Here is a 14,159-nt window from a genome sequence, read left to right as displayed (position 1 = left end):
TGTACCATGCGGCAAAGTCAGGAAAAGGAAACGGAGATGTGCACGAGGGGAGCCCGCTCAGGCTTTCTGTTTGTAATACCTGCTTTATACTGCAGTTCTGCTAAATGGAGCTTCTTTCCGAAACTGAAATTGTTTTAAGATGAATGTAGAAGAGAATGATGAACCAGGAGTGGTCTGGTGACATTATTTTGACAGGATTGGCTGCGGGTTATGATGTAATAGGTTACAGTGCAGCCCCTTGTAGGTTTTAAAATGAATTCCAAGACACCATTACAAAGAGAGCCCGACTCTTTTCTTATGTCTGAGCTTACTCAGTGAAACTCATACAAATGTACAATACTGTTTGGAATATGGAAGAACTGGATATAGACTATCCTAAGACAGATATAAATTGTGGCACAGACTTGATGTTTTACATAGAAATGGATCCACCAGGTAAAGCTGCAGTCTTATTATGGAAGACTAATTCCTTTCGGTCTTTACGATAGCTGCTGAGAAATCCTTACGGGATATTTGAGATTTATTTACTTTGTCATTGATACAAATACTTTTCCTTTTTCTTTTTTTTTCATAGATTAGAACTAAATTGCATTTTAGTGCATGATTATAGCAATTAGAATCATAACCTGTGGAAATACCTGTCTGCTTGCTTAATTGAATTTTTCCTGAATTGACCTGTTTCTGTTTTGATTTTATTCTGTCATATGTAGCTCTAGCTCTGCTATTACATTCTAAAAATGTTGCATTTCTTTTATTATTACCATTTTTGCTATCTCTGCTCCACATTGTGGCTAAAAAGAGATGCCGTAATAACACTTGTGTTTCCTGAAACAGTGATTACAAATCATTGGTTTGTATTGTTTTAGGAAAAACAGATTTTAAAATGTAATAATATTAATTGAATTCTTCATATCACATCATTTTATCGTGTGGTATTTAAAATCTTAAGCTGGCTTGTCATTGATTGCAATTATAAAAACACTCTCTTTTGTAGCCGATCATATTATACATAGAGACATGTTCATAAGGAATGTTGTACTTACTGGAGAACTAAAAGAGCTGGGTTGATTTTTAATCCTGATTTCAATGTAGTCTCCCTTGCTAGTAAGTCAGGAGTGCTGCAGTATCTTCTCTGGCATCCACTGATATACGTATGCAGCTTTGACATTGAGAAAAGGGGATGTGGTTTTTAATCAGCGCTGGCATTTCGAATACAATTTATTCTGTAGAATACTGAGATTAACACAAGGGATATATGGGTCACAGATGGGTTTCTTAAAGTGATTTTCAGCAAATCATTGCACAAAATGCTGAGTATCAGAGAAACCAAATTCTTCTTAAAACGTACAGTATTGCTATGGGTTTGCCTTTTTAATTACCTAGCTCGTATATGAGAAAATAGCAATGTTCCTCTAAGATCATTGCATAGGAGGGAAAAAAAAATTTACATATTTTACTATTTATATTCACCTGAAGACAGTGTAAGGAGGTAAAAACAAACTTCAGATTTTTTTTTCCAAATGCTTTCTTGATGCGGGGTGGGGGTGGGGGTGATGTCTTGCTTAAAATACGTTATTGCAAGAGTGACATACTTTTTGAAACAGTAGATCTTTTTTGTTGAAATATATTCTTTTCAGTAAAATATCTTTGTTCTTCTAACACCTTTTAGATACTGTTAGTGATGGAAAACTGTATTTCATAACCATTCATTTTTTCTCATTCATGCACTGAGGTATAATTTCAAGGTATATACGGTAAGATTTTCAATGAGTTATAATCAACTTTTTCTCTTTTCATCTGCAGCACTGCCTCCTAAGCCACCAAAACCTAACACTGTAACTAACAACGGTATGAATAACAACATGTCATTACAAGATGCTGAATGGTACTGGGGAGATATCTCAAGGTAAATCCATTCAAGATTTATATTTCCTATATTTGCTTTATATTCTTGCTATGTTATATGCGTGTGTTCCATTCAAGCACAGAAAAAATATAGTTCTAAGCCAGTTTTAGGATGTTTTCCAACACAAACATATCACAGTTGGTTTTGTTCCAAACATGACTAAAAAGTTACTGGCAGTAGGCTAGAATGTAATATGTAAAATGATTTGGTGCTTGCTGTATTATTTGAAGATAGCTATGTGAAATGCTTGCCTGAGAGGACAACACCAAGAAATAAGTATCTTTTTTCTTTTCTTACATCAAGAACCTCAACTTCAGGCACAATAGTTAATAACCAGACTAACAAGTGCCATATATTAGCAACATTTTTAACTGTACTATATATAGGTACATCAGACCAGCACTGGCTTCTCCAATTGCTCAGGCTTGCATGAACAAGCAGAAAAACCTTTGCATTAGTATTATTTTGTTCCAGCAGGAAGAGGACATTGAAGATACCAGTTTTATATTCCATTTGTTCACTGGTAAATTAAATAAGCTATTAAATAACTGTTTGTTCATATGGAGATCAAGAAGGCTCTTAAAAAAAGCGGTTATTTTAGAACGGAAGAAATTAGAGCACAGTGAGAGAAGAAATGATTGAGAAGTAGCTGACATGATTGGTTACTTTTGCTTTCATTCTAGAGAAGAAGTAAATGAGAAGCTTCGAGACACTGCTGATGGTACCTTTTTGGTACGAGATGCTTCAACCAAAATGCATGGGGACTACACTCTCACACTAAGGTAAGATAGTTATACTAGGTCTGTAATACTGGACAGTATACATGCAATACTAAATTTCAAATACTACATTCTTTAGGCAATAGTATTTGAATTATGCCTGACTTTTCAACAAACTTTATTTGCAGGAAAGGAGGAAATAACAAATTAATCAAAATATTTCACCGAGATGGGAAATACGGCTTTTCTGACCCATTAACTTTCAACTCTGTGGTCGAGCTAATAAACCACTACCGGAATGAGTCTCTAGCCCAGTATAATCCTAAACTGGATGTAAAATTACTGTATCCAGTATCTAAGTACCAGCAGGTAACTTGGTTTATTTTCTTTGCGTTCCACTTAAATGTACAGAGAAATTATTACAGCCTGAGGAGTCACTGATTATAAAGAACCTCACATCTGTTAATATTTGAAAAAATAAAGTGGATATAAAGCTAGATTTATATTTCTTTAAAAACCTACCCCACAAATTACAAATAAATAATTAAAACTTCAGATATAGCAGATACGTCAATAAGAAATAAACTTATGTTAATAAATATCTGTTTCATTAACAATGAAATATATAATTTTCAGTACAAAGCTGCATATTTGCAATGTAAAATTGTTTTTTGTCATTAATTTTATTTCTAATTTGCATATTATATGCATATAGTATATAATGTCTCCATATTGATAAGAGAAATACCACATTTTCCATGTAAAATATTTGGGCATTTTTAAGCAGTTTTTTTCCTGAAAATCTGTGTAGTGTAGTTGTTTCTTTACTGAACGTATTTCCTTCTTCTCATCCTCCCAGGATCAAGTAGTAAAAGAGGATAGTATTGAAGCAGTGGGAAAGAAATTACATGAATATAATACCCAGTTCCAAGAAAAAAGCCGAGAATATGACAGACTCTATGAAGACTATACAAGAACATCTCAGGTGAGCTATGTTTGAAACCAGACAGAGTGGAGGTTGTCTTCTCTGTTTTTAGAAGAATATTACTATAAATTCATACCACTGTCTTTGATAGCTGCTGCCTTCTCCTCCCTTCCTCCACCACTACCATCGGCCAAAAGAGGAAACATGCTTGATGTGCTTGCTCAGTATAATGGGAATGCTTACTCATGTTTGAACCATCACTACCTGCAACCTAACCCCATGGTTAAGTGTGTCACCTGCATCCAAAGCAAGCTCAGAACTCCCTTGATTTAGCAACACTTCTGCACACTGACCTCATCAGGTCAAGCTCAGATTTTCAAGACATATCTGCAAGGGAACATTGTATTTTATTATTAGTTTTTGAAGGAGCTGTTTTCATTTACACAGAGGAGAGAGAGGATATGTAAATACAGTGCAGGACTGAAAAGCTGCCTCTATGCTTCTCTCATCTTAACCAATTATTAACTGGGTCTTGAAGTGCCAGTAGAGTTAGCGCTGTTTTACAGCCTCAGGATCTAGACAGCTTCTTGCAATATACAGGAAATATGCTTGAAAATAACTGAAGCAAGTGGAGGTATGTGGGCAACCTGAAAGTTGCCTTAAAAACTTAGGTATCATCTAACTCTGTAGGGGCTAGAAGATGGACTAGATGAATTCTTGAGATCTCTCCAGCACTGACTGCATCTTAGTATTCTATTTTAGAAACTCAGCTACACTTCTGAGGACATTAGTTGGTACAAAGGGCAAAGTGCAGTGCCGTAAGCCTCCAATCCTCCTTATTTATACAAAACAAATATTGAAGCTAGGCCTTTGTCTAGCAGTTTGCCTTTCCTGGAAAACCTCATCATGTTAGCAGTTTGCACAGGCCTGTTTTCTCTATTTTGTAAGGCTATGCAGACAGAATGCATTCTTGGTAAAGGGATTGAAGCCATTCTGTTACAACATACGGAAGTCTTTCTGTGATACAGACCAATAAATTTTCCCTTCTGTTTGATAAGAACTGTAATAACAATTATTTTATTTTCAGGAAATTCAAATGAAAAGAACAGCTATTGAAGCATTTAATGAAACAATAAAAATATTTGAAGAGCAGTGCCAGACGCAAGAAAGATACAGTAAGGAATACATTGAAAAATTCAAACGTGAAGGAAATGAGAAGGAAATACAAAGGTCAGTATTTGTATTTGCACTTCAAATTTTATGTTTTTGAGGAAAGAAACGGTACCAATTACAAATCTACCTAAAACTAAAGCACGTTGGCCAGTTTACTGTTGTTCATTGTAAGCTAAGCAAGCCTTAACTAGGGTAGATACGAGTTTGCAAAATGTGCACCTACATCTAGAGGAATAATCTGTTCTCTTAAATATCTGCATGAGAAAATAGAAGATAAAGTTGTGAATAAGACCTCATGAGAGTATAACTTACCAAATTTTTCCATTCAGAATTATGCACAACTATGAAAAATTGAAGTCTCGAATAAGTGAAATTGTGGACAGCCGACGTAGATTAGAAGAGGATTTAAAGAAGCAAGCAGCTGAATATAGAGAGATAGACAAGCGTATGAACAGCATTAAGCCAGACCTCATCCAGCTGAGGAAGACAAGAGACCAGTATTTGATGTAAGTACCATTATGAATTAATAAAAATATATTTTAAAGTTTGTTTTTATTGGCATCGAACTTCTCTGAATAACAATTATTTTTATTTGTAATTTTTGTCCAGGTGGCTGACTCAAAAAGGGGTTCGGCAGAAGAAGCTAAATGAATGGCTGGGCAATGAAAATACAGAAGAGTGAGTATTAAAAGATTTAAATATTCGTGGTATTTCAGTTCATCTTACACAATAATGAGATAAAGCATATTTAATTCCAGGAGCACATAGAAGAAATCTCAAGCCTAGGTATCCAATAACAGTGTACACTGTTAACACATGGCAGCCTACATAATACAAATATTAGAAAGGACTCCATCTCACCCCCTAGTGCTATCATTCACAAAGGTACCTAATCAGGTGACTATAGCAAAGCACTGGAACCTAACCAGTATCTTTATTGTTACCAGTGAAGTGAAGATCATAAGGTGTTAGTGTCTTGGAGCAGTGTTACATGGATGGATAAATGTTCAGAAGGTCTCAGGCCCAGGCAGGCTCTTTTCAAAGTTCAAATATTGGTACCATGGAGCCATCTAGTATAGTGGTACCAGAGTACTATATCACAATAGTATCAGAGATGATACAATTAGTATATTGAAGAGTGATTCTTCTCTGATTTTTGGTCTAGTTAATTTTTCTGAGAAGTAGTAGCAAAAGAGTATTCTGTCATTTGAGCAATTGACTTTCATTTATGTTTTTAACTTGGGCTTGGCCACTGAATATGTATCACCTAATTCCTGGGCAAAAAGCAAAAGACTCTTAGTTAGTGAGAATGTAGACCAAATGTAACCAAATGAAAACCATAAAATAATATCAAAAGTGACTTGAATTCACAGTTTTAAGTACAAAAGAGAGAAGAATTGAACAAATATAAAAACAGAACGGTCTGAGTAAAAATCCATATCAACATTGTCACCTATGTAGTTTCCTGTGCATGCTTTTTGCACTGCCTGGCTGAGTAACATATAGCAAAACACTATTCTAAACACTAAGCAGTAGTCTAAAAACAGATTGACAATGACTGTTTCATGAGTTTGCATTCTAGCCTTGTTCACATTAGTGGTCTGTTAATTTGGTTTGGTTTACCAAGTCTCCTGCTTTTATCCTGGTTATTGTGCATCTCTGCTGTGGCTGCATTGGTAGAAGCAAGGTTATAAAAATGGCACAGGCATTTTGAACCCGTGTTATTCACCCAGTCTTAACACAGATCAAAGATAATGTAAGGGAGAATACGTAGTCACCTATTTCCACTTAGTACTCCAATCAGTTAACCACTAGACAGAAAGAATAATTTAACATTGCATCAAATTAGCAAGTGAATCTGTTTAAAGAAAATCTTTTTTTAACTCTGTAACTGTCCTTGCCAGTGAAGCTGATAATGTACTCAGGTTTTTGCTGGCAAACTAAACTTTTGGAATTTGACTATTTTCTCACATTATAAAGCAGAAAAAGTCAGTATGGGTAGCGGCAGTAGAAAGTAGCAATCCCTTTCTTTAGGTGCTGATGGAAAACAGAGTCACTGCTGAACACATTTGAATAACGCATTTGAATATCTTACAGGACAAAGTGATATGATAGGATAAGGGAGCTAGATGGAGTGTCACATGAAACAAAAGAATTTCCTCCTCTTTCTGAAAATTTGAATTCTGTGTGAGATTGCTGATTTCTGTAGACTTTTGAGAATCTTCAGAAATACAGAATGATTAAATACCTGTTACAGAGAGAATAAATGTATTTGCCAAACACACACTGATTACAAGCTAAATGGGAGAGGAGGGGCACACCAGTATAGGCTACTGGACAAGCAGAGCATCCTGGAGCTGTAGATGTCACTGATGTCCACAGAGCCATTCTGGAGATGTCTTCTTTCATGGTGGTCTTTATACTTTGAATTATCTTTACACTTGTCTGTTTTGGAAGAGAAAACTCTGTATTATATACTGTTCTCATAATCTGGTTATAAGGAGAGCCACCATTCTATTATTTTACCCTTTCCACACAGTCATCTTCCTATGAGTTATTAATCTGTCTGCCGGTAGGGCTTCTCATAGCTTTCCCAAGCAGCAGCTGTAGTCAATATACTGCATTATTTTTCACTGCTGACCAAGTATTCTGATCTTTGGAAATGAAGCTGACTCAGAAGATATTGATTTCACTGGTACTTCAAAAGTACTGAAGTGCTCACAGCAGATTCTGAAAAATAAAACAGCATCCTTTTATTTTCTTCTTCAGATTTACATGAGTATTTTTAAAAGAAACAAGGACCAGAACTTGTATTTTATTTTTACTCAACAGATTAAATGTTGCAGTATTACATGATTTACCTCCCTGGTTTACCAGGGAGACATCCTAGTAGCCATTGACTTTTTTTTTTTTTCCAAGCAATGTGAAGGGGGAAGTAGTTTGCTCTTGGTTTTTGGTCTGTAACATGTTTCATAAATGTATTTTGTCATATTTCAACAGCCAGTACTCTATGGTAGAAGATGATGAGGACTTACCCCACCATGATGAGAGAACATGGAATGTGGGAAATATCAATAGAAGCCAAGCTGAAAATCTGCTGCGGGGAAAGCGAGATGGAACATTCCTTGTTCGAGAAAGCAGCAAACAAGGCTGCTATGCTTGCTCTGTTGTGTAAGTGCCCTAATTTGTGAATGATGCAATTATCGTTTGAGGCCTACCTTGGGCGAGAGGCAGATGAGTACTTGCATATGCCTAGATCCCATTATATCTTTGGGCTTAGAAGCAGACTAAGCCCTGAGGCCACCCATTCTTGTTGCTGCTCCTCCTCTCTTTCCTGCGTAGCTCAAACCTGTGGCACTCCCACAGAGGAGCCTCATGGAAAAGAAGGGAAATTAGAGCATGGAATATCTCCTTCATGTGCAGCTGCAGCATCCTGCCTGCCTACTGCCTTCCAAAGCTAACACAACATCTAAGAATTTTGGTTAAACCTAGACTTTTACCATTATCCCAGTGTGGAAGACAGGAATTCTATGTAGTGACTAGCTTTGGAAGATTTTTGTTAATAGCTTATTTTCTAGCTAAACGTTACTGTACTGTCAAACTAATAACTGCTTTTTGTTTTCCTTTTTAGGGTGGATGGAGAAGTAAAGCACTGTGTGATAAACAAAACACCTACTGGGTATGGATTCGCAGAGCCATATAACTTGTACAACTCGCTCAAAGAACTGGTGCTACATTATCAACACACATCACTTGTGCAGCACAATGACTCTCTCAATGTCACACTAGCCTACCCAGTATATGCACAGCAGAGGCGATGAAGATCTTAATACTCTGGGTTGTTTGGGTTTTTTTTCTAAAGAAAAGATTTGACAACATTGAGGCCTCTGGATAGAGAAGGCTCCTTTAAGCCTTACTCAAGAATTTGAGCTGCAGTATCAAAGCTATCTGTCTTCAGATGGGACTAGAGCTTTTCTTCACAACTGCAGTGGGAGAGATCACAGTATTAAGCTGTGAACGTATGTTTCTAATCTGAAGTGCTTTTTTTAATTAAAAAAAACACAAGAGAGAGAAATCCTATCCTGATCTCCCAACAGGGACATAGAGGCCTTTAACCATGGTGCTTGTTTACGACCACTTCTGAAGCTTTACCAGCTAGAACGTTGGATTCTGCAGACCCCAGGTGTAAGAGGTCTTTGTGATCCAGTTATCAGAATTTCTTGGTCATGACCTGGTTTGGATTTGGTGTTGCTGCACTCAGTGGATCCAGACACACAGCATTGTGGATTTTTTGAATTCTGGTGAAAGATATGTAGCAGAATGGCACTTTCATTTATAAGGGACACTTTAAAAGGACTTCAGTTACAGTGTGTTGTCCAGAGGAATTGTAATAGAGAAGTGCCAGGAAGTGTTTTGTTTAGACATTTAAAAATCCTGTTTTAAGAATATATTTAAGACTGAAGAAAACAGGACTTTCAATGGCATACAGTATATAATAATGTAAATAGTATTGGATGACTAACTATCATTGATGGAAACTATCAATACCAAACTGCTTCTCTTTTCTCTTTTCTGTTTGCTGAAAGCTGAATCCTTGGACTGTGCTATGCAATACTGAATTTTCTTTAGGCTTTAGTCTTGTCTCAAGCATATCTACAAGTTAAGCTTGTTTTTCTTCTTTCCTTGCTTTCTTTTTCTTTCTTTCTTTCTTTGCCTGAAAATATTTTTCCTGATAATGATTTTTGCTATTCATTTTGTTGGTTGTTTGTGTTTTTTTTTTTTTAAAAAAAGAAATGTACAGGAAGCCAGCAAGAGTTGGCTTCAGAATTAAAACTATGAAATATTTTACAGTTTTCTTTGTATAGAATATTGAGCTACAAGCTCAAAGTTTAAAAAGTTCATAATTTTTTTTGACTAAATATTTTGTTGGGCAGTGCCTGATAAGCTTCAAAGCTGCTTTATTCAATAAAAGTATATGAACATTACAAATTATCATGGAGTCCAACAATATTGTTTCAGAGATATCTTTAGAATACGGTACTGTGCTATGTTTGCTTCATGAAGCATTTTGAACTTCTGTCTTGATTGTCTTTGTATTTGGAAGAAGAAAAGTTGTATATCCTTCTCTGATAGTGACTGCAGAAAAAAAGGAAAATGTGGCTATGAGGAGAAAGAGTTTGAATTTCAGAAAGAATCCACTCTTCATAGTAAATAAATGACATCTTGACCTACTGTGGCAGAATCTTTGTTAGCATGTCAAGATATTTTCATTTCATATGAAGGAAGTTTCTCTAAAATGTTGCCTAGGATTGTTTTTTGTATTAGTGTTGTGAAAAAAGCTCTCACCTTTGCTCAGAACAATTGGATACAACATAGAGCTAATTAAGATTAGAAAATCTTTGTTTTAAAAATATCATCAGGCTGCCATAATTATTTTGGATTTATTTTCATAAGCTTATGGACTGAGACAATATCAAAGTGAACAGTTTTACAATTCAGTACCAAAGACTTACAGAATTGTGGTTCTGTTAAAGGAAATAAATACGTGAATCCCACTAACACAAACATATTAGAAATTCTGGGGCTATTCACTGTGGATGGCTTGAAACGATTATTAATTTCCCTAATCACACTGAGTAAATTCACACATTATAAACTGAAAATAATGATATTCAGAGAAATCTTGGAAAGGTTGTGACTAAGTAAAGATAAGAGTTTATTCTTCCCTTGTGATGCAAAGGGAAAACCCGTTACTATAAAAGGCAGTTGCATACGCAATCAAAAGAGTAAGAGCCATGGAGTTTTCTCATAACAGCTCTGTTTTAGAAATACATGATTTAAGACAAAGTATGCAGTACATATTAAGCTATTGGAAATAATAGGAAATTTGCCAGTCAACAGTAGTTTTTATATTATCTCTTTTAATTTTTACAGTATCCCTTCATTTCTGATGCTGTAAGGCTTTTGTTTTTGTTTGGATTTTGTGCTTTTTCGGTGGGTTGTTCTTGCTTTCCTGTAGCTGTATTTTCTTTCTGAAACTTACATCAGGAAACAAGATTCAATCAATATTAATATATCAAGATAGTCATTACTTTAAAAATTATTCTGATTTTTTTTTTCTGGATAGAATTTTAGTCTTCATCTCTTCCCTTCCTCATTCTCCCCCAATCAGGTCTCAGGATAGGACCATGTGAATTAGGGTTTCTAGTAACTTTCTTTTACTATTAAAAGCACCAACAGTTACACTAGCATGACAGTGATACTACTGGGCTTAAAATCACAAATTAGTTCAGTATACAACAATTTAGCACTTGTAGCAGTCCAAAATGCTCTTCTGACTTATATTAATTTTGAAATTTTAAGTGTAAAATTACACTTCTTTTTCTGTAAAAGAAAATTGTATGTAATCGGAATTGATGTTTCACTTAATATTTCTCAAGAAATTTTATGGTAACTTTGGATCTAATTTGGATCTAATTTTCCTCATATTAAGAAAATCTCTGTTATGTCAGTGGGCCATATTCTTAGCATGCCCAGCCCATTGTGGGATGCCATTTGTTCCTCTGTCATGCCATATTACTTCACTTCATCTGTGGCTGTAGCAGAGAAAAACTAGTGTTTGTTAAAATTTGACACTTGCTCTTCTTCCGTAAGCAACAATGAGTCAAGCTCTGTGTTGTGTGGATTAGTGCTTAGGGCTTCTTTAGGAGAAGTCCTGCCTATGCAGTGTCCATGCAATGTACAGGGATCGCTTATCCCTCGGAGTGGGCATGTGAGGGAGTTCTGTGGTATCCAGGCATTGGGTGGCCTCTGCATTTCCCGTCCTCTACAATGCACAGCCCTGCTTCCTGCCAAAGGCCCTGTCTGCTGCGGAGTTGTTTTTCCTTAATATACCATATTGCTCACTCCAGTTTTGATTTGCTCTAAAACAGACTATTTGTCTGGAAAAAAACAATATGTGAATATAACTGAAGAAACATGGTGCTTTTCTATATTTCTATTGATACATAATGTTCCCATCTAATATAGTTCAGGGGTGGGATTTGATTGAGGGTTTTTTTTTTTTGTTTTGGGATTTCTTTTTGTTTTATTTTAAATCCCTGAGATATGCTGTACTGCAGCAGCACTTTCACAAGGCTTTTGAAAGGTATGACATATAGCACAGAGAACCTAGCACTCCCAAGCAATATGAGGAAAAATTGTGCAAGTTTTTGATTTCTTTAATTTGAATTTGAGAGTTGGGGGGTTTGCATATGCGCACACACATGCAGTTTGTATGTATGAATAGATCCTAATATAGGCCCATTTGCACCAAATGTAATCTTTTTGCTGACTTTAGTAAGCGACATCATTAACTTTGTTTACACACATACACACTAGATCTTGGTGGGTGCAGCATGTTTCCAAATACAGTTAAAAGGCTAAGTTTCTGTGTGGTTTTTTTTTTTTTTTTTTTTTTTTTTTCCTTTTTAAAGCCTGTCTGTATGGTTCACTTATCTAAGAATTCTTGTCAAACAATCTGTAAAACCAAATCTTCAAATTTTCTATTTGGTGTCAACTGTTCTGTAGTAAAGAAATGGCTTTGTCTTGTAATTGGCAATGAATAATGCTTGGGAAAACCTTCAGATGCTTCTAATGGGGAAAACTTCTGCCGATTTTCACACAGTGCTTTTGCTATGCATGGTATTAAGTTGGGAAAGTGAATCCTGATATTATTTTTTTCAGGGTCACTTTAGAAATGGGCAGCTCAAAGCACAATGCCTCCCATGGGACAAGGTTCCAAAATGCAACATTTTATATAGAAAATCGTGTATTTACTGCAGTAGAAGACTAAACTGGGCTGTGTGAGTTGGTAACATTACATTGCACTTGTCCTGATGAGACTGCATTAGCTGCCCAAGATGCTGCTATTTTTTTTCTTGTTTTAAAAATAAAGCTCTGTTCTGTTAAATGTGTTTAAAACATTAAGATTACTTTGTTTCAAAATGGTCTTTGAGGAGGTGGAGGGTAAGGTGGGTTGTAAATTGCCTTTACAAGGCAACAATGAAAACTTGCCTCCTTGAAATTTTGTTCAAGCTATAGAGTTGATGGAGCTGTGTCTTGTTTTTGAGTTGCTTTAAAAAAATGTACTAAGTCTTCAAGCAGAATAAAGGTTGTTTTGAAACTGCATTTCAGTTGTTGAGGCTTCAGTAGGGACTGAAACATTTATTCTACAGACTCCTTTGCTGACTCTTCCTATATATGTATGTGTGCCCTACTTTAAAAATGGGACCAAATGACCATATTAGAGGGAAGTAGAAAGCAAATGATTTCATCTGAGTCACAGCCCTCCTATTTACTGAACTGAATGGAGTAGCTGAGTAGCTCCAAAACAGGCTCATGCCAAGTAGTGCCAAAATGGCAGTTCTCGTAATTTCATGCTCCTGCAAAAGTAGTATAATATTAATGATCTATAAATCTGCCCTTTTACACTGCAGATAAAATTCTGGCTCTCCTGAAATCAGTGCAAATTTTGCCACTGATTTCCGTGAAGCCAGCCTGTCAGTCTTTGTATCCAAACATAATTTACAGCTTCATGAATGTGTCTGCTTGTGAAAACCGTCATGAAACTGAAGAAGAGGGAGGAAGTGAGAGGGGAGTGGGGTAAGGCTGGGTCTGAGCGCTGTTTTCTTCCAGTCGTTATTAGAATGCGATAACTGAACTTCTTCCTGCCCGTCTGCAGTTAGCCCCAGGAGGGGATCTCCAGGGCTGTCAGGCAGGCAGTCCGGAAACAGGAGGAGATCCCTGTTCCAGCTCTCTCCAATGTTTCCATTCCAAAATCTGCCCATATTTTGCTCACCACAGTGACATAATACCCATGACGGCTATCTGGGCACCAGAGAATTGCAGTGGTTATTAATATTCACAACACTGTCACTAGGCCTTAGAGGTCTTACAAGAAGCACAGATTAAAGGCTACTATTACAATTTTGTTCCATTTAACATAAACTGATGTTAGATCTCAGATGAACGTATTTGTTACAATTTTTCTCATTACTAAACTGACTGTTTTAAGTAGGCACTATTCTTTTAAATAGTTGAGCTCTCTTCTGCTCCCAGAATATATCTTTAGGAACACAATCTCCTCTGCAGCCACAGAGCTCAACATCTAAAAATAAGGTTAGTTAGGTCATGAATCACACATCTTCCATCATCAGCTACTGGGAGAAATTATGACCGGCTGATCATAACGTGCAGCAATCTAGAGACCGGCAGATTTCTGGCCTGTATCATACATTGTATAGAAATCATACTTGGCAGACAGTGGAAAAAATAGCTTGCAAAAATGTCATTCTATTTTTGTTGTCTGCAGACAAACATACTCCCACTTCTCTGCTTTCTTGCTAAAATTCGATGGTCATTTTTCACTGGCAATATGAAAAGCCATATTCCATTA

The 14,159-nt window shown here is 36.2% G+C and overlaps 1 protein-coding gene across 2 annotated transcripts in view; it reads left to right on the top strand.

Moving 5' to 3' along the window:
- Positions 1-12,892, top strand: part of PIK3R1 (phosphoinositide-3-kinase regulatory subunit 1) — a 60,436-nt gene extending 47,544 nt beyond the window's left edge. For both annotated transcript variants that reach the window (XM_062599296.1, XM_062599295.1), the window contains exons 8-16: positions 1,804-1,906; positions 2,590-2,688; positions 2,814-2,994; positions 3,485-3,610; positions 4,638-4,780; positions 5,053-5,229; positions 5,333-5,401; positions 7,724-7,894; positions 8,355-12,892. In XM_062599296.1, the coding sequence (XP_062455280.1) occupies positions 1,804-1,906; positions 2,590-2,688; positions 2,814-2,994; positions 3,485-3,610; positions 4,638-4,780; positions 5,053-5,229; positions 5,333-5,401; positions 7,724-7,894; positions 8,355-8,544 (1,259 nt within the window). In that variant the 3' untranslated portion in view covers positions 8,545-12,892. The remainder of the gene's footprint in view (positions 1-1,803; positions 1,907-2,589; positions 2,689-2,813; positions 2,995-3,484; positions 3,611-4,637; positions 4,781-5,052; positions 5,230-5,332; positions 5,402-7,723; positions 7,895-8,354) is intronic.
- The last annotated feature ends 1,267 nt before the right edge of the window (positions 12,893-14,159 follow it).

This window comes from Rhea pennata, chromosome Z, assembly GCF_028389875.1.
Source record: "Rhea pennata isolate bPtePen1 chromosome Z, bPtePen1.pri, whole genome shotgun sequence".
NCBI lineage: Eukaryota > Metazoa > Chordata > Aves > Rheiformes > Rheidae > Rhea > Rhea pennata.
Note: the sequence above shows the minus strand (reverse complement) of the source record. Positions and strands in the feature narration are given on the sequence as shown.